The sequence below is a fragment of the Tamandua tetradactyla genome, chromosome 5 (assembly GCF_023851605.1).
Source record: "Tamandua tetradactyla isolate mTamTet1 chromosome 5, mTamTet1.pri, whole genome shotgun sequence".
NCBI classification, from domain to species: Eukaryota; Metazoa; Chordata; class Mammalia; order Pilosa; family Myrmecophagidae; genus Tamandua; species Tamandua tetradactyla.
Genome location: NC_135331.1, coordinates 125,350,885 through 125,377,012, shown reverse-complemented (window position 1 = coordinate 125,377,012; position 26,128 = coordinate 125,350,885). Strand labels below are relative to the sequence as shown.

Sequence of the window (26,128 nt, the reverse complement as noted above, 5' to 3'; positions counted from 1 at the left end):
CTTGCTCTGCTTCTCACAAATTATGTTACCTCTTGTTTTTTCAATTTTCTCATCTTTAAAATGGAATTCTATACTTGTTTTTGTTATAAGGACTAGATTAAATAATGTAAAGTTATACCATGCCTTTTGATATAAACAGTGCAGAAAATTGCAGCTGCTTTTCTTACAGTTCTATTTATAGAAATTTTCAGTTTCTTTAAATACTGCCTTGGAATGCAAGGGAGATGATTATTTTTACATTGAAGATATTTAAAAAATAAGCATGTAATTAGAATAGGTTAATGGCTCCTTAAAACACAGCATTTATATATAATACCTAACACATTTCTAGGCATACAGATGATTATTCATAATATATTTGATTATAACTAGTCCCCTGACAGAAGGGCATACTTTAGCCTGGGTAAAGCTATAGATTCACTAGGTTTTAAATATAAATTGAGATTTTTTTCCATATATATATATATATAATATATATATATACCTCTTGTGTTTACATAGCAAGTTATAAATTTACGTTCATAATTATATTGCATACATTTTAAAAAAGAAGTTTGTTTATTTGAATAAGACCCATAATAAAGAACTAGTAAAAATCAGGTGTCCGTGGCAAATAGAGATGCTGTCTGGAGCCTTTGGCAGGCTCCTCTAGGAGAATCACAGTACAGGCAGGCCCTTACAAGTTTGAAGTAAAGCCTTACCATTCTCTGCAGATAACTGCTTTGCTTTGAGAACCAGCTTTTGGCCTGGTACTGGTCCTTAGTAGAGACTGAATGCTTAACCATGAGGCACCAAGGTACCGTGAGACCTGAGCTGCCTGTCGTGAGTTGAGTGTTGTCTGATGTACTAAGCCATATAATTGGGCCTGCATAGCAGCACTCCATCATAAAATGGAAATAGTATGTACAGGATAGAGCTAGAGCAGGTCCTAAAGGCACAAGTAAGCTACATTAGGAAATGGCCCAAATGCCCATGGTCTGCACTCCTACCACATTACCTTCTCTTTCCCAGACTAGCGCTATGGCCTCTTGGGGAGTTCCTTACAGTCAGTTGACTGATAAAGAGAAAACTTGGGCCTGGTTTACAAATGGCTCTGCACAATATGCAGGTACTACCTGAAACTGGACAGCTGTGGCACTACAACCCCTTTCTGGGGTGTCCTTGAAGGATAGTGGTGAGGGGAAATCCTCTCAGTGAGCAGAACCTCGAGCAGTGCACCTGGTTGTTCATTTCACTTGGAAGGAAAACTGGCCAGAGGTGTGCTTGTATACTGACTCATGGGCTGTTGCTCATGGTTTGGCTGGATGGTCAGGGACTTGGAAAGACCATAATTGGAAAATTGGTGACAAAGAGGTCTGGGGAAGAGGTATGTGGATAGACTTTTCTGAGTGGGCTAAAAACGTGAAGATATGTGAGTGCACACCAGAGAGTGACTTCAGCAGAGGCAGGTTTTAATAATCAAGTGGATAAGATGACCCACTCTGTATCCACCAGTCAGCCTCTTTCCCCAACAGCTTCTGTCATTGCCCAATGGGCTCATGAACAAAGTGGTCATGGTGGTAGGGATAGAGGTTATACATGGGCTCAGCAACATGGGCTTCCACTCACCAAGGCTGATGTGGCTACAGCCACTGCTGAGTGCCCAGTCTACCAGCAGCAAAGACCCACATTCAGCCCCTGATATGGCACCATTCCCTGAGGTGACCAGCTGGCTACATAGTGGCAGGTTGATGACATTGGACCATTCCCTTCATAGAAGGAACAGTGATTTGTTCTAACTGGAATAGACGCATACTCTGGTTATGGGTTTGCATTACCCTGCACTCAATGCTTCTGCAAAAACAACCATTCGTGGGCTTGTAGAATGCCTTATCCATTGTCATGGTATTCCACACAGCATTGCTTCTGATCAGGGAATGCACTTCACAGCAAATGGAGTGTGGAAATGGGCACATGCTCATGGAATTCTCTGGCCTTACCATGTTCCCCATCATCCAGAAGCAGCTGGATTGATAAAACGGTGGAATGGCCTTTTGAAAACTCAATTATGGTGCCAACTAGGTGGCAATACGTTGAAGGGCTGGGGTAATATTCTCCAGGAAGCTGTTTATGCTCTGAATCAGCATCCGCAGTATGGTGCTGTTTCTCCCATAGCCAGAATCCATGAACTCCAGGAACCAAGTGGTGAAAATGGGAGTGGCACCACTCACTGTTACCCCTAGTAATCCACTAGGAAAATTTTTGCTTCCTGTCCCTGAGATGCTGAGCTCTGCTTGTCTACAGGTTTTAGTTCCAAAACCAGGAGTGCTTCCACCAGGAGAAACAACAGTTATTCCATTTAACTGAAATGTAAGATTACCACCTGTTCACTTTGGGCTACTCATGCCCCTGGATCAACAAGCCAAGAAGGGGATTACATTACTGGCTGGGGTGATGGGCCCTGACTATCAGGGGGAAATAGAACTGCAACTATACAATGGAGATAAAGAAGAGTTTTCTTGGAATATAGGAGATCCCCTAGGGCGGCTTTTTGTACTACCATGCCCTGTGATTAAAATCAATGGAAAACTGCAACAACTAATTCAGGCAGGGCTACCAATGACTCTGAAACTTCAGAAATGAAGGTTTGGGTCACCCCACCAGGCGAAGAACCATGGCCAGCTGAAATGCTTGCTCTGAGGGTAAAGGAAACATGGAATGGGTAGTGGAAAAAGGCAGTGGTAAATATGAACTACGACCACGTGATCAGTTACAGAAATGAGGACTGTAATGCTGTTTTGTTCATGTTATACTATTTAAGTTGTAAGATATCAAGTTTAAGAAATGAATATTACACAAGGACTTGCACCCTATTCTGGAGAGATTTAATGTGTTTCTGGTTATGTGCAGGACAGTTGAGTATTGTTAGATGAGGAAAAAAAAGTGTCTTTTATTGTTTTCTATTTAGAAATTAGATATGGTTTAAGGTGATGAGTATAGCTGCCAAGTTGACAAGGGGTAGACTGTCATTGTCAGGTACATGTGTCAACTTGGCCAGGTGGTGTTACCTGTTTGTCTGGTTGGGCAAGTGCTGGCCTGTTTTTTGCTATGAGGACTTTTCATAGAATTAAATCATGATCACGTTGGCTACATGCACAGTTGATTCCATTTGTAATTAGCCGAGGGGAATGTCTTCTTTAATGAGTGATGCTTAATGTAATCACTGGAAGCTTTTTAAGGAGGATTCAGAAGAGACAGTTCTCTTCCTGCTTCAGCCGGCAAGCCTCTCCTGTGGAGGTTGTCCAGACCCTCCATCAGGATTGTCAGCTTCACAGCCTGCCCTACAGATTTTGGACTCTACATTCCCATGGTAACATGAGGCACTTTTATAAACCTAGTATTTATGAATATTTCCTGTTGATTCTGTTTCTCTAGAGAACCCTAACTAATATACCTGGAGAATGTTCCATAAGCACTAGAGAAGAATGTATATCCTGGTGTTTTGGAGCATAATGACCTGTATATATGTTAGGTCTAGTTCATTTATCAGATTGTTCAACTTCTCTATTTCCTTGCTGATCCCATCTGGTTGTTCTGTCTGTTGAGGAGAGTGATGGATTGAAGTCTCCCACTATCATTGTTGAAGCGCTTATCGCTCCCTTCAGTTTTGCCAATATTTGTCTCATGTACTTTGGACCTACTTGATTGGGAGCATAAACATTTATGGTTGTTATTTCTTCTTGGTGAATTGTCCCTTTTGTTAATATATACTGCCCTTCTTTGTCTCTTATGGTATCTTTACATTTTAAGTCTATTTTGTCTGATATCAGTATAGCTCCTCCTACTTTCTTTTGGTTACAGCTTGCATGGAACATCTTTTTCCATCCTTTCAATTTCAGTCTATTTGTATTCTTATATCTAAGATTGTAAGCAGCATATAGCTGGATTTTTGTTTCTTAATCCATTCTGGCAATCTGTATCTTTTTATTGGTAAATTCAGTTCATTAACATTCAAAGTTATTACCATAAAGGTGTTTCTTGAATCCACCATCTTATCCTTTGAATTTTTTTTTTTTAAATCTATATGTTCTTTTCCCCCTTTCTCTTTTTATCCTTTAAGTTACCCTTAGTGGTACTCTTCAGTTCTGTGCCCTCCTCCAGACCTCCCTTTTCTGTCTTTTCTTTTTTCAGCCAGCAGAACTCCCTTTAGTATTTCTTATAGGGCAGGTCTCTTGTTGACAGATTCTCTCAGGATTTGTTTGTCTGTGGAAATTTTAATCTCTCCTTCACTTTTGAAGGACAGTTTGGCTGGGTACAGAATTCTTGAATGGAATTCTTTCTCTTTCAGGATCTTAAATATATTATACCACTGCCTTCTTGCCTCCATAGTGCCAATTGAGTAGTCTGAACTCAGTCTTATGTGATTTCCCTTGTATGTAGTAGATTGTTTTTCTCTTGCCACTTTCAAGCTCTTCTGCTTCTTTTCAACATCAGACAGACTGATTAGTATGTGTCTTGGGGAAAGCCTATTTGAATTTATTCTATTTGGAATTCTTTGAGTTCTTTGATTTGCATATTTATGTCCTTTATAAGGGATAGGAAGTTTTCCCCCATTATATCTTCAACTAATTAATCTTCTTAGCCCTTTTCTCTTCTCTCTGTCTGAGACAACGATGATTCTTATATTTGCATGCTTTGTTTTGTCCATCATTTCCCTGAGATCCAATTCAAATTTTTCCATCTTTTTAGCCATTTGCTGTTTTGTGTGTTCCAAATCAGTTGCCATGTCCCCTAGTTCACTTACTCTTTTTTCCGCTTCTTTAAATACACTGTTTTTTATGTCTGTAGTGTATATTTTCTTTTGGTCTGCAGCATCTTTAGTCTCTGTGATATGTGCTATTTTTCTGTTTAATCTTTCAATGTTCTTCTAATGTCTTCTTAATCTCCTTAATGTTATTAGTCATCCCATTGATTTTATTTAGTAGAGTTATATGAACGCCTCTGATCAGATCTTCCAAAGTCTGTCTCCTCCAGTGTTTTAATTTGGTCATTAGGCTGGGCTATATCTGTTTGCATCTTGATGTACTTAGTATCTTCTGTTGCCTTCGAGGCATGTAAATATCTTGATATGGTTGCTTTGGAAGTTAATTTCTTTCAGTAGTCTAAAGCTTTGTAATTTAGGATGTATGTGGAGCAGGTTGTGTGTTATGGGGCAGGGCACAACATTTTGGTGATGGGTTGCAACGCAAGTATGGGCATGGGTAGGATGCTATGCTAGTGCTCATGAGCCTGGGGTGTGGGGTGCTCAGTTGTGGAGGTGCGGTGCAGAGGCCATGGGTTCAGTGTGCAGCTCAGGCAGGCCTTGGAGCGTTGGAGCAGAGTGTAGTGTGGGGGACACAGAGTAGGGTGCAGTGGGAGGTGGATTGGCGAGGGTTATGCAAATGCACGGGGGCTGGTGTGCAGGCAGGATGTGGGTGGGCACGCGGAGTGTGGGTATCATGGGGTATGTGGCACAGAGGTCAGGGTATACACTGAGGGTATGGTGAGTTGTGTCCTTGTGCAGGGGGAGGGATCCAGGGGGTTCAGGATGCAGATGTGTGAGTATGTAGGGACAGAGCACTAGTTGTGGGGGTTGTGGGATGGGTCAGGGGTGGGTGATGTTGGGTGAGGGGGTTCCTGGCATGGGTGTGCAGGTGCAGGAGATTGGGGCAGGGAGCATTTGTGCACCTGGGGGCTATGTAGCACAGATGGGCACATAAGCACCTGCTATAAGTGGGAGCAGTGTACTTGTGCCAAGGGGTGGGGCAAGAGTGTGCACCTGTGCAGGACAGGGGTGTGGGGTGCAGAGATCAAGAGGTCGGTGCATGGATGCGTGGGTCCCTAGTGGGGAGGATGTGGCTATGTGCATGCACAGGTCTGAGAAGGTTATAAGCTGATGTATATGTGTACAGAGCTCAGGTAGGGCAGGGTTGCATGACTGCATGGGCTGGGGGCGGGTGTAACACTGGTATGGAGGTGAACCCTCACAGCCTGGATGCGCCAATGACCACCTACAGAGGGCAGGGAGGAGGAGCTGAGGGTCAAGGGACTAGGCACAGGTGTGAAGGTCTTGGGCGGGGCAGGGTGAGTATGTGCACTTGCACAGGAGAGGTGGATTGGGCTGGGGCAGGCAGAAGTCCACGCAGGGCATGAGTGTGAGGCAGGGACTCACAGGAGTGGGGTTGGGGCAGAGATGCTTGGAGCACAATGGAGTGGGTGAGTGATGGGGTTCAGGTGTGTGGAGGAATCACAGGGGTCACAGGGTAGGGACAGCATGCGTAAGGGTAGTGCGTTCAAGAAATGTGGCTTGGCTTACTTTTTAGTCTCCATCTCCCTGTCCTTGGACTCCTGAAAGCTTCTGTTTGGAAAGGGTTGCATTAGGCTGTTTGTACTAGCTGAGCAGCCTCTAGTTCTCTGCATCTCAATTTTTCAATTTTGCAACCAGGGCTTCCCTATGTGGCTCAGAAGACCCTCCCAGATCCTGTATACCCTCCCAGATCCTGTATACCCTGGAATCGCCTTCCCATCCCTTCTCTCACTGTTCCTTGGACAGGGGTGAACTCGACCTATCCTGTTCCCTATAGTCAGCTGTTCAAGAAATTGTATTGTACCTTTTGTGAACCTCATTCTCCTATTAATACCTCCTTTTATATTTGTTTAACCTTTTGTAGTGAATGATTTTGAGTCCCTCTTCATTTCCTTCAGTGTATATTGTCCAGATATTTTCTTATGGTTACCATGATGTTTAAATTTAACATTTTGTCTGTAACCATCTTGTTTGATTTAATACCAACTTAAATAAAATACACAAATGATTTTCCTATGCCTATCTGTTCCCTCACACTTTTGTTGTTCTTGTTACAAATTCTGTCTTATATACTGCATGTCTGGTATCATAGACTTATCATTACTTTTTAATGCATCGGCAGTAAGTTCCTATAAGAAGTAAAAATAGAGTTACATACCAAAAATACAATAAAATTCTGTCATTTATAATCAGTCATGATATTACCTTTTGTGGAGATCATCACATATTTGTGCCTTTTGATCTACTGTCTAGTATCCTTTCCTTTCAACCTGAAGAACTTCCTTTAGGTTTATTTGTAGGGCAAGTATAGTGGTGACAAACTCCCTCTGCCTTTGTTTATTTGGGAATGTCTTCATCTCTCCCTCATTTTAGAAAGATGCTTTTTCCAGATTTAAAATTCTTGGTTGTTGGGTGGTGCAGTAGTGGCTCAGTGGCAGAATTCTCACCTGCCATGCCGGAGACCTGGGTTTGATCCCCGGTGCCTGCCGTGCAAAGAAAAAAAAAGTGTTGGTTGCCAAATATTTTTTTTTCATCGTTTGAAATATTTCTTCCCACTACCGTGTTGCCTCCGTGGTGTCTGATGAGAAATCAGCACTTAATCTTCTTGAGTCTCCCTTATACATGACATTCTCCTCCCTTGCAGCTTTCAGGATTTTCTCTTTGTCTTTAGTATTGAACTCTTTGATTATGTGTCTATGAGTGGATCTCTATGAATTAACATGTTTGGTGTTTGTTGAGCTTCTTATCTTTCATCAACTTTGGAAAGTTTTCTGTCATTATTTCTTCAGATGTTCCTTCTGCCCTTGCTCTCTTTCTTCTGTGTCTGGGACTTCTTATCTTATGTATATTATTATGTTTCATGGTGTCTATTTTAGTTTCCCAGGCTACTGAAATCGGATACTGTTCTAGTTTGCTAGCTGCTGGAATGCAGTATACCACAAACGGAATGACTTTATAAAGGGGAATTTAATAAGTTGCTAGTTTACAGTTCTAAGGCCGAGAAAATGTCCCAATTTAAAACAAATCTATAGAAATGTCCAATTTAAGCATCCAGAGAAAGATACCTTGGTTCAAGAAGGCCAGTGAAGTTCAGTGTTTCTCTCTCAGCTGGAAGGGCACATGGCGAACATGGTGGCGTTGCTGGCTTTCTCGTGGTTCTACCAAAAAAGTGACTCTCTCCAAAATGTTTCCTCTTTTAAAGGATTCCAGTAAACAACTCCACCTTCAGTGGGCGGAGGCACACCTCCATGGAAATTATGTAATCAAAAATTACCACCTGCAATTGGGTGGGTCACATTGGGATGGAAACAATCAAAATGCTCCCACCCAGCAATATTGAATGCGGATAAAAGGACAGGCTTTTCTGGGGTCCACCGTAAAGTCAAACCAGCACAGATACCATTAAATGGATTGCCTTAACAATTGGAATTTATTAGTTTACAGTTTTGAGACTGAGGAACATGTCCAAATCAGGGTGATGCTTTCTTTCTGAAGACTTAACTCCTCTGTGGCAAGGCACATGGCAGGATTAGATGGTTTCCCCCTTTCCTTCTGGGTTTCATTGTCTTTCATCATCTTGCTTCTCTGGCTTTGTCTGAATTTCATTCTTATGAAGGCCTCTGGTTAGTTGTATGAAGACCCACCCTGAGCCATGACCTAACTGAAATAACCACATCAGCAGGTCCTACTTACAATGAGTCCCATAGAATAAATTAACTTTAAGAACATATTTTTTGGGGAGTACCTGCACATAGTTTTTGGGAGTACCTGCAGTTGCAAAGTACTTCAGTGTTCTACAGCTTTCTTAGTTTTCTGTTCACCTTTTTCACTCTTTTTTTTCTTCTTCTCGCAGCCTTAATCATTTCTATTGTCTTATCTGCTTTTCCTATTGTTTTTAAAATGGATTTTCTTAATTTTGCATTTTCTCTGTTTCTACAATCCTTTAACTGTTTCCTAAAGCTCTGAGGAAGATGGTCATGGTAGTGTTTGCTTGGTGTACAGATATTCTATGGTGTAACTGAGACTTGGAGTACCATCCATCATCATTTTAGCCAACCAGCAATCCCCCAAATTCTTTCTTAATTATTGGTAATAAAATAAAACTAGAGGCTATCTTATTTTTCCCTTAAATTTATCAAAACAGCGCACAACACAAGAATATCTCAAATTCAATTTAATTTCATGATTTGCTTATTCCTATATTCCTTAGTCTTCTCTACTCCTTTATTTTATCCTATTTTGTTTGTTTCAAGTATCTCCTAAGAAATTCACATTGGGATACCACTTTGATTCTTCTAAATAACTAGTCCTTTATTTCTATACTCCTTCCCCTTTCTTCCATACAGTAGAGGAATTTAAGAAAGTCTGTTGTAAAGAAAATTAATCAACGTTTAACCATGGAAGTTTCATTAGAATTCATTTTATCCAGTCTTCTAATTTTATAAGTAAGAGTACCTAAGACAGAATTGGCTACTTGTACAACAGAAAGTAGAAGAACTAGAACCTTAGAATTCCTACCTGTGAGTAGCATCACTTTTTCTAAGTATTCAGAATCTACTTATTGACAAAGCTGTTTTAAATATCCAAATACATAATTCAGTTTCTTGTATAAAATTTTTTACATCTAGACATTCACTTTGGTAAGATTTACTAGAATTTGTAAGGAAGGAAGAGTTTGAAAGGAGATTAACATAATTTGAAAGGAGATTAACATAATAGATCTTTTAGTTTAATCCATTCTGGATTAAATCATACAGTGTCCCAGTAAACACGTCTGTACTAATCCTTGCTGAAATAAGGTGAGAAATTGCCAAAATTACATTGTATATTAGTTTTCAACTCATTTAGGCACATCACAGATTAATTAGGTATTGTTTTATTAATATGGACATTAACATGAAATATGCTGATTTTTATTTGAGTTATTCTTCACATACTGTATCATACTAATTAGACATTATGGACTTATTTCTCATGCCAGCTTAGCATGTATGATGCCATTTTCATCATCTTTCTGGAAATTTTATTTAAAGAGTTTAAGACAAGCATAATTATTTTACTCAGTTATAAAGTTCTAAGATTAATATAAATCTTTGTCCCTTATTTAGGCTCTCTGAAAATATATGATAGCATGATATAATAAAGAGAACATAAAGCATATTAACATGGGATTTTTCCTTCAGGTGTTTCTCCTGTCTAGGCAACTTCATTGGCTACCGACTTAGCCCATCAGGCACTCCGTTGGATCTGTTGTGTATCTCTTTTCTCTATTAATAAAATCAAGTGATCATTGTGCTTTAAAGGAGGTGATGGATAGATTTTTCAACAATGTAATCTGTATGTTTGTAGTACAGTAAGTTTCCATTTTATGTGCCAAAAGTTATTCTTTAATGAATACAATGTATTCATAAATATAAAACATAATCTCAACAAACCATTTCCTTTTGACATCTATTTTAATCAAATTTCAAATTGCACAGCTTCTCAAAGATTTTAATTTTCTGCTACCATTTTGTTAAGCACATTCCAAAGATTTGTATATATAATTTTCATCTAGGAGATAAAAAAAGGCAAGTCTAGGGGACTTCAGTATCTGAAGATAGTGACAGCTATTTAATTCCAAGCCTCCCTATATATCCTCAAAAAACAATAGGATAATGAAAACAAACAAACAAAAATAACTAGAAATCAGGCTACCAAAACTTCAAATTGTAAGTAAAAAGAAGAGAAAATAGCAAAATTCAACAAACTTTCTCTCCAACTTTCACTGCAAACCTTTGTGCTAAACAAAGGCAATTGAGGAAAAAATAGAAGATTGAAGAGGAAATATGTGGTGAGCCTAAGATTCATCTGTAAGTCCCACAAAGTCCATCATAAGGGTAGACATATTTTGAAAGTATCTTGGTAGAGCACAGTTGTGAGAATATAGATGAGGCATAACCTCAAATGCCATTTGAGTTGCCATTCCTCTGAAAACTTCACTTCCGAGAGGAAAAATTAAAAATGGAAAAAGAGGAGTCATTTGGAAATTGGGTAATAAGGAAAAGAAGCAAAAGATAAAAACTTAGAGTCCTACAAGACAAAAGAAAACCCAAAAAAAACAAAATGGGATAACTTATAATTCTTCTTCCCATCAACAGAAATGAAAAAAATAAAATCTATATTTCACTGTTCTGACCACAGACAGGCACCATTGACCTAAGACATTTGAAAATCACTCCAAGTCTACAAAATTAATAGAAGAAAACAATATATCTACACAGAGTAGTAAGGCAATAGAATAATCAAAACACTTTGGCTGACAAAAACCCACTTGCCCCCAAATTCTTAAGCAGAACAATATTACAACCCAACATTTCAAACTGAATTAAATATTTTCAAATCAGCATTTAGAGAAAGTAAAATCTATCTTGAATCAGAAACTCAAATATTTAAAGCAGAAATGGCCAAACCCCAGGGAAACATGAAGAGTTGAACACAATAGGAAAAAAATGGAGAGAAAACAGTTAATTTCAGGTACCAAGATGAAATTATAAACTTTCCAAGGGAGGCTAGACTCAAATCAAGGTTTAATAAGGACATTGAGGCAAAACAAGAAAACAACCAAAAGAAATAAAATAAGATGAAATAAAAGGGTCAGGAAGAGATTACTGAAATGGAAGACAAAGAAGGAACTATATATGTGCAATTGGTGTCCATGAATAATCAAAATAGTATAGCAGATTTAATATTTAAAACAATAGTTCAAGAGAATTTTCCAGAAATATAAGGATGTGACAGTATATATTGAAATAGCCACTAGGCACATGGGAAAATTGATGTACAATTGCCTAATATAACTATTAGACTTTAAAATTAAAAGGAAAAATGCCCAAAATTTCCAATAAAACTTCAACTGACTTATACAGACAAAAGAAACAAGTATGAGAAGATGCAAGAAAACATACAAAGTAAGGTAACAGCAGAAGAACATTTACATCAGAAAATCTTAAGGAAAAAGTTTGATCTAAGGACTTCATATCTAGCCAACTGTGTTTTAGCGAAATTTTTTTAATATCCAAGAACTTATTGGATCCTATATGATGAGCCCTTTTTGAGAAGTTTACTGGTGGCCAAGCTTCACCCAATCAAGAGGTGAATAGGAAATATAAACAGCAGTAATAATGGTGAGCATTAATATTGGTGATCTAGGGTGAAAATCTGGGGCAAGTATGGAGAATAATAATTAAAAATTATCTGTTCTGACAAAACAGAAATAACACAATAAAACAAGAGAAGGGAGAGAAAGAGAAAAGCATAATTTTAAATAGATTATTGTACAGACGAAAGGGTAGAGCTAAAGGATACCGATAAAAACACTGAATAGTAAAGGGCTAAATAAAGAAACAGGATCTATGGGCACTTGAAAGTACAAATACACTAGAACAAAAATGTAACCCTTCTTAAACAGAAGGAAAAAAAAGGGGAAAATATCTAGAGAAACATAGAAATATAATTATCAGATTATCAAACAAAATAACATTGATACTGAACATGATAATAAATGTGAACAGACCTAAAACAATTAAAATAAAAATTTTATTTTGGCTTACAAAACAAGATCCAACTATATGCTGTTTACAAGAGGTACATGTAAAACTGTGATTTTGAAAGAGAAGAATGGGTGTGAGGCAACTGGAAACAGTGAGAAAAAACTTCTGGTTTCCACTCTAATTTAGAATTTTTTACTCCTGTCCATACAACAAGAAAAAAACCTGAAAATTAACAGCTCTTTTTGGATCCATCAGAAAGTTAAGATCACAGAGTAAACTAATGACTCAAAAACTTGAAGAAAAAATAAAAATACATAAAATCATAGCTTATTTGGTTCAGAAACTTCCACTATGGCCACCATCAGACAGGAATATTTAAAGGGTAATTGACTAATTGCTGAAGACCAAGTACGGACTTGAGAGACAAAATATTTATCTGTAACTTTTTCTCAAACTATTCAGCAATATATACATACATATATAGAGTGGTAAAGCAAATGAGGTAAAATGTTAACATTTAGAGAATGTAGATGAAAGGTATATTGGAATTCTTTGTACTATTTTTGCAATTCTATATTTCTTAAACTATGTAAAAATAAGTTTTTGAAATCTAATTCTCACTAAGCCCCTACCCTGTTTCCACTGCCCTAGTTCCTTCCTGTTTTTATCTACCCCCATTCTTTAATGTCAAGTTTTAGACATTAAAACTTCCACCATCAGGGAGGCAATGGTGGCTCAGTGGCAGAGTTCTCGCCTGCAGAGACGGAGACCAGGGTTTGATTCCTGGAGCCTACCCATGTCAAAAAAAAAAAAAAACTTCCACCATCAGAGTGATATTAGAGTCAATACATTGTCTCTAAAAATAAGGAAAATTACAACTATGACCGCGAGCTGAGTGGTACTACATTAAATCACCATGAAATCTGTGCATGTATATCATATAATGTGTGGCCAGAGCTGAATATATTTCATCTTCAGACACATTATTTAAACTTTATTCACTAAGGCATTTGCAATGTGTAAAAAAAACAAAACAAAACATAATTCTTTAAATGGACCATGACTCCTATTATAATGTCCTATCATGATTTAATAAAGACCATCTTGTACTCTTACTCTTACAAGTGAGGAAAGACTTACTGAGCTTGAGTTTAGGGACCTGACAACCACTGCCACTCAGCACACTAAGTCACGGAACTTGGTTCAGATGGCCTCTGGAATGGACAAAGTTCAGTTTGGTTGGGTTAAAATTTAAATCCACTTATCCACTCCTGAATTCTCTTTTCAAACTATTAATCTGAATTGATTTGGTATTTTTTAACCTAATCACCTAATATTCTAAATGACTTTTCTAAAAAGCATGTTAAATTCTCAAAAGTTAATATGCATATGCATTACCTGGGTGTATCTTGCTAAAATATGGATTCTGATTTAGTTGGTCTGTGGTAGGCCTCAAGAGTCTGTATTTTTAACAAGCTCCCAGGTCATTCTGATGCTACTAGTCCATGACCACAATTGAATAGCAAGATTCTAAGCATGTTTAAAGAGATAATATACTTCTGTTCCTACTGTCTTTGTTATTAAAGATTAGGAAAACTAGAAAGGGGCTTCCTCTCCCCAGATCCTTTAATCTGCCTATAAAATGCATATACTTTGTTTTGTAACATCCTTCATGTCAGGCATTGTTCTTGGCAAAAAAGGAATCAATCCAGGTATTCTCCTTAAAGCAACATTTTAACAACATGCAACAGAAATCACCTTTTATTTTACATTTTTCACTCTAAGTCTTTGGGTGTGATAACTATACTCTCTTTTTGTTACCTTTCTGAGAATACAAAAGTTATTTTATGGATATAGATAGTTCACTTATAAAACCTGATAAAGATATATTTTTTAAAAAAAAGGCTCTATGTTATTAGTTGCTACGTTGCCTGAAATTTTTGTTTTATTTAGTAGCATTAAATTCTATGATTAGATATTCTTTTGGTCTTATAAGCATCTTAACACAAAAATGATTGTGAGAAATTTAAGTAACTCTGATATCTGTATTTATAGATTTTTTCCTTCCTTTAATTTTTTTTAACATAGGCTCTACTTGCTTTAATTTTAAATTGGTTTATGAAACATATTGTATAAACAGGCTTTGTGATGATTACTTAGATTTTTTTTAGTATGCCTGTGGATAAGCTAAGATAACCATTTTAGGTGGTTAATATATCCACATATTAATTATAAAAATATTTGTATCTTCATATTTTCCTGAAATAAAGAAAATATTTAGTAACATAGGTCATTACTATAGCAATGCAGATATTTGTAAGAACTTCCTACTTGATATTTTGAGAATATTCACATTTTGACAGCTGATAAAATGGTATCTAAGTTAGTTTTTAATCTTAGACTTTAAGAACTTTGCTAGCTGACCATGTAGATTTTTTCCTTGTTGCCTAAAGTTTAAATTGGTTTATGAAACTTACTTTGCAAATACAGGCTTTAGAATGATTATATGGATACTTTATTTAAATATGCCTATGGTTTAGACTAACTAAGATATCCATTTTTGATGGTTTTAAGTGTATTGTTTGTTTTCTTAAATAAAAAATAAATGATTGTGAGAGAATGGTAAGAAGTTTATACTTTCTATATAGTTTATTCATCTTGCTTTCTAATATTAAGTAGACTTAAATTTAAATCAGGGTTTCTCAGTCTTAGTACAATTGACATCTGGACCTGGGCAGTGCTTTGTTTTGAGGTGCTGTTCAGTATGTTGTAGGATGTGTAGCGGCATGCCTGACCTCCATCCAGTAGCATCATGACAAAATTTCTCCAGACATTACCAGATGTCTTCAGGGAGCAAAATCATGTCCAGTTGAAACCGCTGGTTTACATGAAAAGAACACACCGTTTTAAATGTATGCAAAAGAGATTTGGAGAAATTGTGGGCTGTTAATTAGATACAGGTACTTAGTAGGGTTTTGGACATCCCCAAGTTACATAGGATAATGAGGCCAATGAATGATACAAACAAATTTCTATGTTTTTATATATTTCATAAAGTCATTTCTGAGTATAGTTGTTTTTGGTAGTGGAGAAAAGAATTTTCCAGACAGCTAATTCATCATTGGTTTAAATGATGGCTAGATCTAGATAGCATCATGGATAAAGTTGGTATTACTGACAGTATTTTTACCCAGACAAAATACCTTATCTCGTATTCTTCATAAATTATCACCTCCCACCTATTACTGCATTTTAATGAACACTGTGTAATTTATCTGGTTAATGCATAGGAAAATTTAAGATTCTTTCCTGTTTATCCATGTCTCTAAAACAGAACTTTAAAAATAATTATTCTGGTAAAATGTCACTTATTTCCAATTTAATCTAAAGATAAAACATAATCCCAAATACCAGAAAGTTATTTTGTGTCTCTCAATGTGCTGGTTTGAAAGGATGTATATCCCCTAGAAAAGTCATGTTTTAATCCAAATCCCATTTTGTAGAGGCTGAATAATCCCTATTCAGTACTGTATGTTTGAATTTGTAATTAGATCATCTCCCTGGAGATATGATTTTATCAAGAGTGGTTGTTAAACTGGATTAGGTGATGACATGTCTCCACCCATTTGGGTGGGTCTTGATTAGTTTCTGAAATCCTATAAAAGAAGAAACATTTTGGAGAATGAGAGATTGAGAAAGAGCAGAGAAGAACGACATAGCCATGAGAAGCAGAGAGCCCACAAGCCAGTGACCTTTGGATATGAAGAAGAAAAACGCCTCCCAGGGAGCTTCATGAAACAGGAAGCCAGGAGAGAAAGCTAGCAGATGACGCCTTGCTCACCACGTGTCCTTCCAGCCGAGAGAGAAACTATGACTGTGTTTGCCATGTGCCTTCTCACTTGAGAGAGAAACTCTGAACCTCATCGGCCTTCTTGAACCAAAGTATCTGTCCCTGGATGCCTTTGATTGGACATTTCTATAGACTTGTTATAATTGGGACATTTTCTCGGCTTTAGAACTATAATCTAGCAACTTATTAAATTCCCCTTTTTAAAAACCATTCTGTTTCTGGTATATTGCATTCTGGCAGCTAGCAAACTAGAACAATCAACATACTGATTCTAACGTTTATATGAAAATGCAAAACACCCAGAAAATCCAATACGATACTGAAAAAGAACTAAGGCAGAAGACTGAAACTACCCAATTTCAAGATGTACCATGAAGCTACAGTAATCAAAACAGTATGGTATTACTTGTAAAAGAATAGACAGTTGATCTGTGAAACAGAATAGAGATCCAAAAATAGCCCTGCATAAATGTAATCAACTAATCTTTGACAAAAGAGGGAAGACAATTCATGGGAGACAATAGTCTTTTCAGCAAATGTTGGAACAATTAGGCATATAAGTAAAAATTATTAATCTAGACACAGACCTTATACCTTTCAAAGAAATTAATTTAAAAATGGAGAGATATAAATGTAAAACACGAAACTGAAAATCTTCTAGAGCATAACATAACAAATCTAGGTTACCTTGGATTTGGCCACAAGTTTTAGATAAAAGAGCCAAAGCACAATTCATGGAAGAAAGAAATTCTTAATTAGGATTACATAAAATTAAAAACTTCTGCTCTGTGAAAGACACTGTTAAGAGAATGAAGAGACAAGCTACAGTTTGGTAGAAGATATTTGCAAACACTTATCTGGTGAGAAAACTGTATCCAAAAAATATTAAGAATTCTAAAAACTCAACAATCAGAGGCAAAAGATCTAAACACACACCTACACGGAGAAGATATACAGATGGCAAATAAACATATGAAAAGCTGCTCAACATCATTTGTCATTAGGGAATTACACACTAAAACATGAGTGAGATACTACTGATACTACTACATACTTATTAAAATGGCTAAAATCCCACAATCTGTGCCAACTGTTGACAAGTCTATGAAGCCACAGGCAGTCCTTTGTTTCTGGTAGGAAAATGGTACAGCCACTTTGAAGACAGTTTGAAAGTTTCTTACAAAGTTAGACATAGTCTTACCATACAATCCAGCAATCATCCTCTGTCGTATTTCCCCAAATGAATTAAAAATTTAGTCCACGCAAAAATCTGCATAATTGCCATTTGGAAGCAAGCAAAATGTCCTTCAACAGTTGAATGGATAAACAAATTATAATACATCCATACAGTGAAATACTATTCAGCAATAAAAATGAATGACCTATCAGGCCACAAAAAGATATGGAGGAACTCTGAATACAAATTACTAAGTGAAACAAGCCAATCTGTAAAGACTATATGCTGTATGATTCCAACTCTATGTAACCTTCTGGAAAAGGCAAAATTGTAGAGACAGTAAAAAGATTGGTGGTTGTCAGGGATTTCTGGGGTGGTGAAGTGGGATGAATATGTAGAGCAAAGGATTTTTAGGCTGGTAAAACTGCTACATGATTCTGTTAAAGATGGGCATATGTGACGTTATGCATTTGTCAAAACTCATGGACTATATTACGAGAAGAGTGAAAATTAATTAAATTATGCACTTTAGTTTAAAATAATATATCAATATTAAAAAATAATAATATATCAATATTGGTTCATCAGTTATAACAGTGTACCAGGTAAATGCAAAATGATGTTAATAAATAGGAAGTATTGTATGGGGGAGTAGGGCATATGGGAACTCTGTACTATCAGCTCAGTTTTTCTGTAAATCTAAAATTGTTCTAAAAATATAATCTATTAATTAAAAATTCATTTTTTGTTCGCAGCATTATTTATAATAACTAAATAATGAAAACAGCTAATATCCATGAGTAGGATACTGACATAATGAATTGTAACACCCATTTAAGGGAGTATTGTACTATACAGCCATTAAAAAAAAATGCAATCACTATGTATTTATATAAATAGAAATCATATCTTGAAAAAGTGTTTAAAATGTTACTCAAGATATGTTATGTTTTATCTGAGATTGATGTCCAGGTCATAGATATCATAAATGATACTCCTTTTTTATTTGTGTTGTGTGTATGTGTGTGTGTGTGTGCGCACGTACACACACAGGTACACACACACCATTTCTGGAAGGATTCATAAGAAACTATCTATGGTAGTTATTGCTGATTAGAGGAACCATGGACTAAATGGTTAGAAATTTATTCTTTATTTTTACTTTTTTACCATGTTTTGTTTTTAATTTTAAATGCTAATTTTTTCTCTTAAAGGTACTGTTCTGGTTTGCTAGCTGCCAGAATGCAATATACCAGAAACGGAATGGCTTTTAAAAAGGGGGATTTAATAAATTGCTAGTTGACAGTTCTAAGGCTGAGAAAATGCCCCAATTAAACAAGTCTGTAGAAACGTCCAATCAAAGGCATCCAGGGAAAGATACCTTGGTTCAAGAAGGCCGATGAATTTCAGGGTTTCTCTCTCAACTGGAAGGGCACATGGCAAGCACGCATCATCTGCTAGCTTTCTCTCCTTGCTTCCCATTTCATGAAGTTCCCCAGGAGGAATTTTCCTTCTTAATCTCCAAAGGTCACTGGATGTTGGACTTTCTGTTTCTCGTGGCTATGTTGTTCTGGTCTCTCCAGATCTCCTGCTTTCTCCAAAATGTTTCCTCTTTTATAGAATTCCAGTAAACTAATCAAGACCCACCCAAATGGGTGGAGACATGTCATCACCTAATCCAATTTAACAACCACTCTTGATTAAATCACATCTCCAGGGAGATGATCTGATTACAATTTCAAGCATACAGTGCTGAATAGGGATTAGAAGAAATGGCTGCCTTTACAAAATGGGATTAGGATTAAATCATGGCTTTTCTAGGGTACATACATCATTTCAAACCAGCACAGTTACCGTTCTCTTCATCATGTCTAATACTCTTAACCTTCTATCTCCATTTGGTATTGGACCTTTTCCTATATTGAGACCTGTATTGTTTTTCATGAAAGTGTTCTTCTTTGTTTTTATTAATAGTTTTTGTCTTTAATTCCATTTTGTCTGATATTAATATAGCCATTTCAGCTGTCTTTTGATTACTCTTTGTATGATGTATCTTTTTTCCATTCTTTCTTTCAAGTTACTTGTTTCTTTGAATCCAACATGTGTCCCTTGTAGATAGCATATAGTTAGATCATGTTTTTTTAATCCATTTTGTTAGTCTCTAATTTTTCTTAGAGTCTGTAATCCATTTGCATACAAATTAATTACTGAGAATAAGGTTTATAGCTGCCATTTTGCTATTTGATGTCTATGTCTTACATCTTTTTCATGTTATTGTATTACTTCCTTTTTTGCATTAAATATTTTGTAGTGTGTTTCAACACCCTACCACTTATTTTACCATATTTTTTACTTATTTTCTTAGTGGTTATCCTGTGGATTATAATTAACATCTTAATTTACAGTAATCTAGTTCAATAGTAGATAAAATCTTTGTTCCTAAATAGCTCTGTTCCTCTTCCTTCCTTTGTAATATTATTGTCATACATTTGGTGCCCTTCAGTGCAAATTTAAAATTATTTCTTTGTACAGTTATGTTTTAAATGAGATAGAGGAAAAAAAGCAGTAAAAAATTATTCTATCTTCTATGTTTACCTGTATTGTTATCTTTACCAGTGCTCTTAATTTCTTCATGTGGATTCAGGTTACTGTCTAGTGTCCTTTCATTTCATCTTGAAGGACTCCCTTTAGTATTAATTTGTTAGCGACAATTTGCTGAATTATTGTTACTTGGTAATGTTTTAATTTTTCCTTTTTTTAATTTTTTAAATTTTTCCTTTATTTCTTTTAACTCTTTTATTTTATAACATATATACAAAGCAAAAAAAGAAAGAAGCAATAGTTTTCAAAACACTCTTCAACAAGTAGTTAATTGGACAGATCCTAGAGTTTGTCATAGGCTAACATATGATCCTCTCAGATTTTTCCTTCTAGCTGCTCCAGAATATGGGATTCTACAAGGCATAAATATATATTTTTTTTATCATCACAATGACTTTTTTTTCTTTTTGTGAAAAATAGCATATATGCAAAAAACAGTAAATTTCAAAGCACAGCATCACAATTAGTTGTAGAACATATTTCAGTGTTTGGCATGGGTTACAGTTTCACAGTTTTAGGTTTTTACTTCCATCTGCTCTAAGATACTGGAGACTAAAAGAATACAAATTTAATGATTCAGCAATCATATTCTTTTGTTAAATCCTGTCTTCTCTGTATAACTCCACCATCATCTTTGATCTTTCTGTTCCTCTCTTTAGGGGTGTTCGGGCTATAGCCATTCTAACTTTTTCATATTGGAAGGGCCTGTCAATACTATGGGGTAGGGAAATGGAACTATAATGTTCTGGAGAGGCTGAGCCCTCTAGGTTTCAGGACTAATCTGGTTCAGGAACCCATTTGGAGGTTGTAGGTTTCTGGAAAGTTACTCCAGTGAATGGAACCCTTGTGGAATCTTATATATTGCCCTAGGTGTTCTTTAAGACTGGCTGGAATGGTCTGGTTGGGGCTTGGCAGGTTATGATAGGTAGCAAGGTCTTACTGAAGCTTGTGTAAGAGCAACCTCCAGAGTAGCCTCCCTACTCTATTTGAACTGTCTCTGCCACTGATACTTTCTTACACTTCTTTTCCCCATTTTGGTTAGGATGAATTGTTGATCGCATGGTACCAGGGCTGGACTCATTCCCAGGAGTCATCTCCCACACCTCCAGGGAGACTTTCACCCCTAGATGTCATGTACCACGGAGGAGGAAGGGCAGTGATTTCCCTTGCAGAGTTGGGCTTAAGAGAGTGTGAGGCCACACATGAGCAACAAAAGAGGTCCTCCAGAAGTAACTCTTAGGCATACCTATAGGTAGGTTTAAGCTTCTCCACTATCTACATAAGCTTCACAGGAGTAAGCCTCAAGATCAAGGGCTTGGCCTATTGATTTGAGGGTCCTTAAACTTTGACACAGTCTCAGGGTACTTATAATCAGGGTATTCCCTGATTATAAGTTTTAATAGTTCCATATTCTTTCTCCCATTCCTCAAGGGACTTTGCCAGTACTCTTTGATTATCTGCATAATATAGTCTAGGATGTATCCAGGCACTACATTAAACTATACAGGGTTAAAGGACCTCTTTCTTATTATGGGCTCCCTATGCCTCAGTTGTTCAAATGAGTTATACAGATACGTTGAGTTAGATCATGTGCTACAGAAAATTTAAGTTTCAGACCAAATAAACCTTTCTTCCATTGGTCTCAAAGAATATGTATGGTTCTAAAATATAGACGATGTCTTCATTACCTCTGTGTTCTGAATTACCTGGTAATGCCTTAATTTTTCCTTTCTTTTTTATTTTTAATTTTTCCTTACTTTTGGAGAATAATTTGCTGAACATAGAATTTTTGATTGACAGGGTTTTTTTTTTCCTTTTCAATACTTTTATATGTCATTCCACTACATACTGGCCTCTGGTTTCTGTTGAGAAATCAGCTATAAATCTTATTGAAAAATCTATTTTGCATGATGAGTCACTCTCGCATGCTACTTTCAAGATTCTCTGCTTGGGAATTTTTCCAGTTATGACATGTCTAGGTTTGGATTTTGGCATTTTTTGAGTTTCTTGAATATGTAGGTGAATGTTTTTCATACAATTTGGGACATTTTCAGTCATTTTTTCTTCAAATATTCTTTGTATCTTTTCTGTCATCTCCTTTTGTGCTTCTGTTGCTTTTTATTGATGGTGTTCCGCAAGTCTGATGCTATTCGTTTTTCTTCATTCTCTTTTCTTTCTGTTCCTCAGACTGGATCATCTCAATTGACCTGTCTTCAGATTTCTAGATTCTTTCTTTTCTCTGTTTAAATGTGCTATTCAGCCCTCCTAGTGAATTTTACATTTCAATTATTTTATTTTTCATCTCCAGAATTTTTATTCACTTCTTTTTTTTTAACAATTTCTGTGTCTTCAGTGATACTCTTTATTTGATGAGACATCATTGTCATAATATCTTTTAGTCCTTTGACATAGTTTCATTCGGTTCTTTGAACATATTTTTAAAACTCATTTAAAGTCTTTGTCTAGTAACTTCAAACTCTGGGCTTCCTCAAGCATAGTTTGTATTGATTTTTCCTGGCCATATGTATGAGTGATATTTTGTTTCTTTGCATGTCTCAAATTTTTTTTCACCCAGACAGTTTTAAATAATATAATATGGCAAATCTGAAAATGATATTCTTTCCCTTCCCCAGTGTGTGCTGTTGTTCCTCTTTGTTATTATTGTTTAGTGTTTTTTCTGAACTAATTCTGTTTAGTCTGTATTCTTTGCTATAACTGGCCTGTGAAGTTTGTTCTTGGCTAGTTTAGTGATTTAGTTAATGAGTGAACATAAATTTTCTTAAATGACTGGAACCAGTAAGTCTCTCAGTGTAAGTCTCTAATGTTTGCCAAGGGGCTCTGCGTGTTCAGGTATGACTTCAACAGTTCAACAGGCACTTTTAACTTTGCTCTGGCCTTCACTTCCTGCTTGCACAGAGCCTTATGTTCATCCAGAGATGGGAGCATAGGCCTTCTCAGATATGCACAGCCCTGGTCCTTGTGGATGGCATTCTAGTTTCCAACAAATATGTGAAGAGCTTTTCAGAGTTGCAATAGACGTCTTATTCCTCAAGCTTTACTTTTTGAGCTTTTTGCTCATTTTATTTTTTATCCTATTATCCACCTTTCAAGGCCAAGAAGTTAATCAATTTTTTGTAGTTGTTTTCAACAAATGCCCATGGGAAAAAGACTTTTTGTGTAGTGTATGACTGCAGTACACAAGTTAGGTCATATAAAGACAGTCCTGCCAAGAAGCCTCCAGACATGTCCAGTAGTGTCATTTCTCTGCAAATAAGACTTGAAAAGAACACCAGCCCCACTTTGATCTCTCTCATAGCTCCTGAGCTTATGGTTTTACTGTAATCGTAGGCTATTTTTCAAGACACAGTGGGAATGAGTAAGATTGATACTATAGCAAGTTAAATGCCACAAAAACTCAGTGTACCTACTTAGATTTAGCCATATTTCTTGAATATACACTCCTGGATTGTTTTAAGTCTTGGGATAATTTCCAGAGTCTTGAAGAAGTTGATTTTGACGCTGTATGCCAGCTTTCTCATTGCTTTTATGGACATGAGAATTTTCAGAAGTTCTTACTCTGCCATTTTTGCTGATGTCATGTCTGTAGCTTTTTTTTTATTTTTTAATTTCAAAATTGACACAGCTAGAATGTAAAAATATAAGTGTTGAGGTCAACCCAAAATGGTCATCACCAACATGAATCTGTAACTTTTGGGATATGTTCTCATATTTAATTATATACAGTTTTCTTAGTGTTTATAAAACATTTTCTGTCATTTCTGTTTTCTGCACTTATTTCTGTGTTGTTAAGTAGTAACAATGGAACAATCTATATCTGGGCCATAAATCCCATCAAATTGAAAAGATAGTTTAGGATTTTATTTTTGCTGAGAAGTACATCAAGAATAGGGATTTTAACTTCGAGTGCTATTTTTATGTCATGTACCTCTACCAGTAATTGGCATTAATTATTAGTTATACAACCTCATGCCAACCCCTTTCTTGTTAACAGGCTGTTAAGGAGTAATGTGTTTCACTTGTGGTGCTTCAATATAAGCCATTGCCTTCCACTTCCAGCCAGTACTTGACTCGGGTAGAAAAAGAATGTGTAAGCCCCTTTTTTGCCCTCTAAACTTATTACTATAAAGCTTTCAGGCTTCTTTAGCAATGAAACCCTTTTTTAACAAATGAATCATGCTGTGGAATCCCAGTATGTAAAATAGATACATTTGGAGTTCTTCTATTTTTAAGTAATAGCTATGGTTTTCTTGGTTCCCTCCTTGTTGCCAGCCCTTTACTTCCTCTCAGAACTGAAGAATTCCCCAGAACATAAACCTAAAATCACTCTAAAAATCACTTTCTGATGCCACATTGGGTAATGGGTTGTTACTTTACCTTTTTTTTTTATCCCCTCAGCATTCTAAAAGAATATACTTTAAGTGGTTATGTGAAGTGAGATGAAAAATCTCTCTGTCAATGATGTTAGCCATCTATTTCTATCAATTTTAGTGAAAGGAAAAGCCAAAAACATTTAACTGTGCAAACACCTTAGCCCAGTTGCTCCTGGAACTTGGGGGAAGAAGATGTCAAGAGAAATAAAACGTACTTTATCATGACATAGACTTCACCCCTTTTTTTTTTACGTGGGTAGGCACCGGGAATCGAACCCCGGTCCTCTGGCATGGCCAGGCAAGCATTCTTGGCTGCTGAGCCACCATGGCCCACCCACTTCACCCTTTTTTTAGCTTTCAAATTTGATTCCTTAGAGACCCAATTCCAATCATGTTTTTTTTTTTAAACCAAACCCTAATATAAAATTAGTTCAATTGAAGGAAATGTGCTCTACCAATTATAGTGCTTAACACATTTAATTACTATGTACATCATTTCTTCTACGGTAAATGTTCTATGTTCCCTCCATTTAACAGGGTAATTAAAGGTGACTAGTATCTTGGTTTTATGTGTGTAAGTGTGTGTGTGTGTGTGTGTGTGTGTGTGTGTATGTGTATCTTGACATATTTTTCAGTCAGCTTGGAAGTTTAATTTGAATGTAACTACATACAAACCTCGTATTTGATCTATTGCAAGACTCTCGTGTGTTTATTAATGAAGACTTTTCAAATGCTTTGCCTCTTTTGTGTACATATTCTCAGATCATCTTGTAATGAAAATTTAAGTGATAATTGTCTGGAATTATATTCTAAATTAAAATGTATCTTTGATCATTTTAGTTAGTCATTGTTCTATGCTAGCAACTCATCTTGAACAAAAATTTTAATATCAACTCAGAACTATATTTTAATGATATATTTTTGCTTTCAGATCATTTGGGGGATATTTTTCATCTTAGTTGCATTGCTGTTTGTAATTTCTCTCCTCCTATCAAAGTAAGTACAGTAGACACATTTTTCTAAAGCACTTATATAAATCCTGTCATATTACTTATTTTACCTGCTGAATTCCATTTGTGTAGCCTATTCATATTGAGTAGCTAATTCACTTGAAGTGTTCTACAGCATTAACTAAAGAATGACTAAATAGGCGCAGTAACAGACTGTATTTCTTTATACTATGTCAATATCCGTAAGATATATGTGAGGTTTAATTTTTGTTATCCATGGTTTTCCATTACTACGCTGAGTTTGCATGCTTAAGTTATGATGATATTCTTTATAATTTAACTCAGTTAAATGCTTTGTAAGTATGTTACTGCTACATATAGCAATTCATTCTTTATAATTTTTTTGTTTTAGTTTGGATAAAGCTCTCCATTCAGCTGGAATAGATTCTGGTTTCATAATTTTTGGAGCTAACCTAAGTAATCCACTAAATATGCTTTTACCTATACTACAGACGGTAAGTAAAAAGTCTGTTCTCTTATATTCTAGCAGACATTTGGCATTCTCTTTCACAGAAACCATTTTGCTGACAAGTATAGTAGTACTTTCAGAGTACACTTTTGCCCTTTGCTACTTTTTATTTGTATATAATTTCCATATTGATATCTTGCTTTAAAGATTGCTATATCAATAAATCGCTAGACTCACTTTAATTTGATTTAGGAGTCATAAAACTTAAAGTAAATGTTTCCAAACTATTTCTGGTTTTCATTTTTAATGAAGTATTTTATTCCATGTATAAAT

The 26,128-nt window shown here is 36.1% G+C and overlaps 1 protein-coding gene across 1 annotated transcript in view; it reads left to right on the top strand.

Moving 5' to 3' along the window:
- LMBRD1 (LMBR1 domain containing 1) overlaps window positions 1-26,128 on the top strand; it is a 220,797-nt gene that overhangs the window by 158,876 nt on the left and 35,793 nt on the right. Inside the window, exons 10-11 of the mRNA XM_077162187.1 lie at window positions 25,308-25,372; window positions 25,739-25,841. Of these exons, the coding sequence (XP_077018302.1) occupies window positions 25,308-25,372; window positions 25,739-25,841 (168 nt within the window). The remainder of the gene's footprint in view (window positions 1-25,307; window positions 25,373-25,738; window positions 25,842-26,128) is intronic.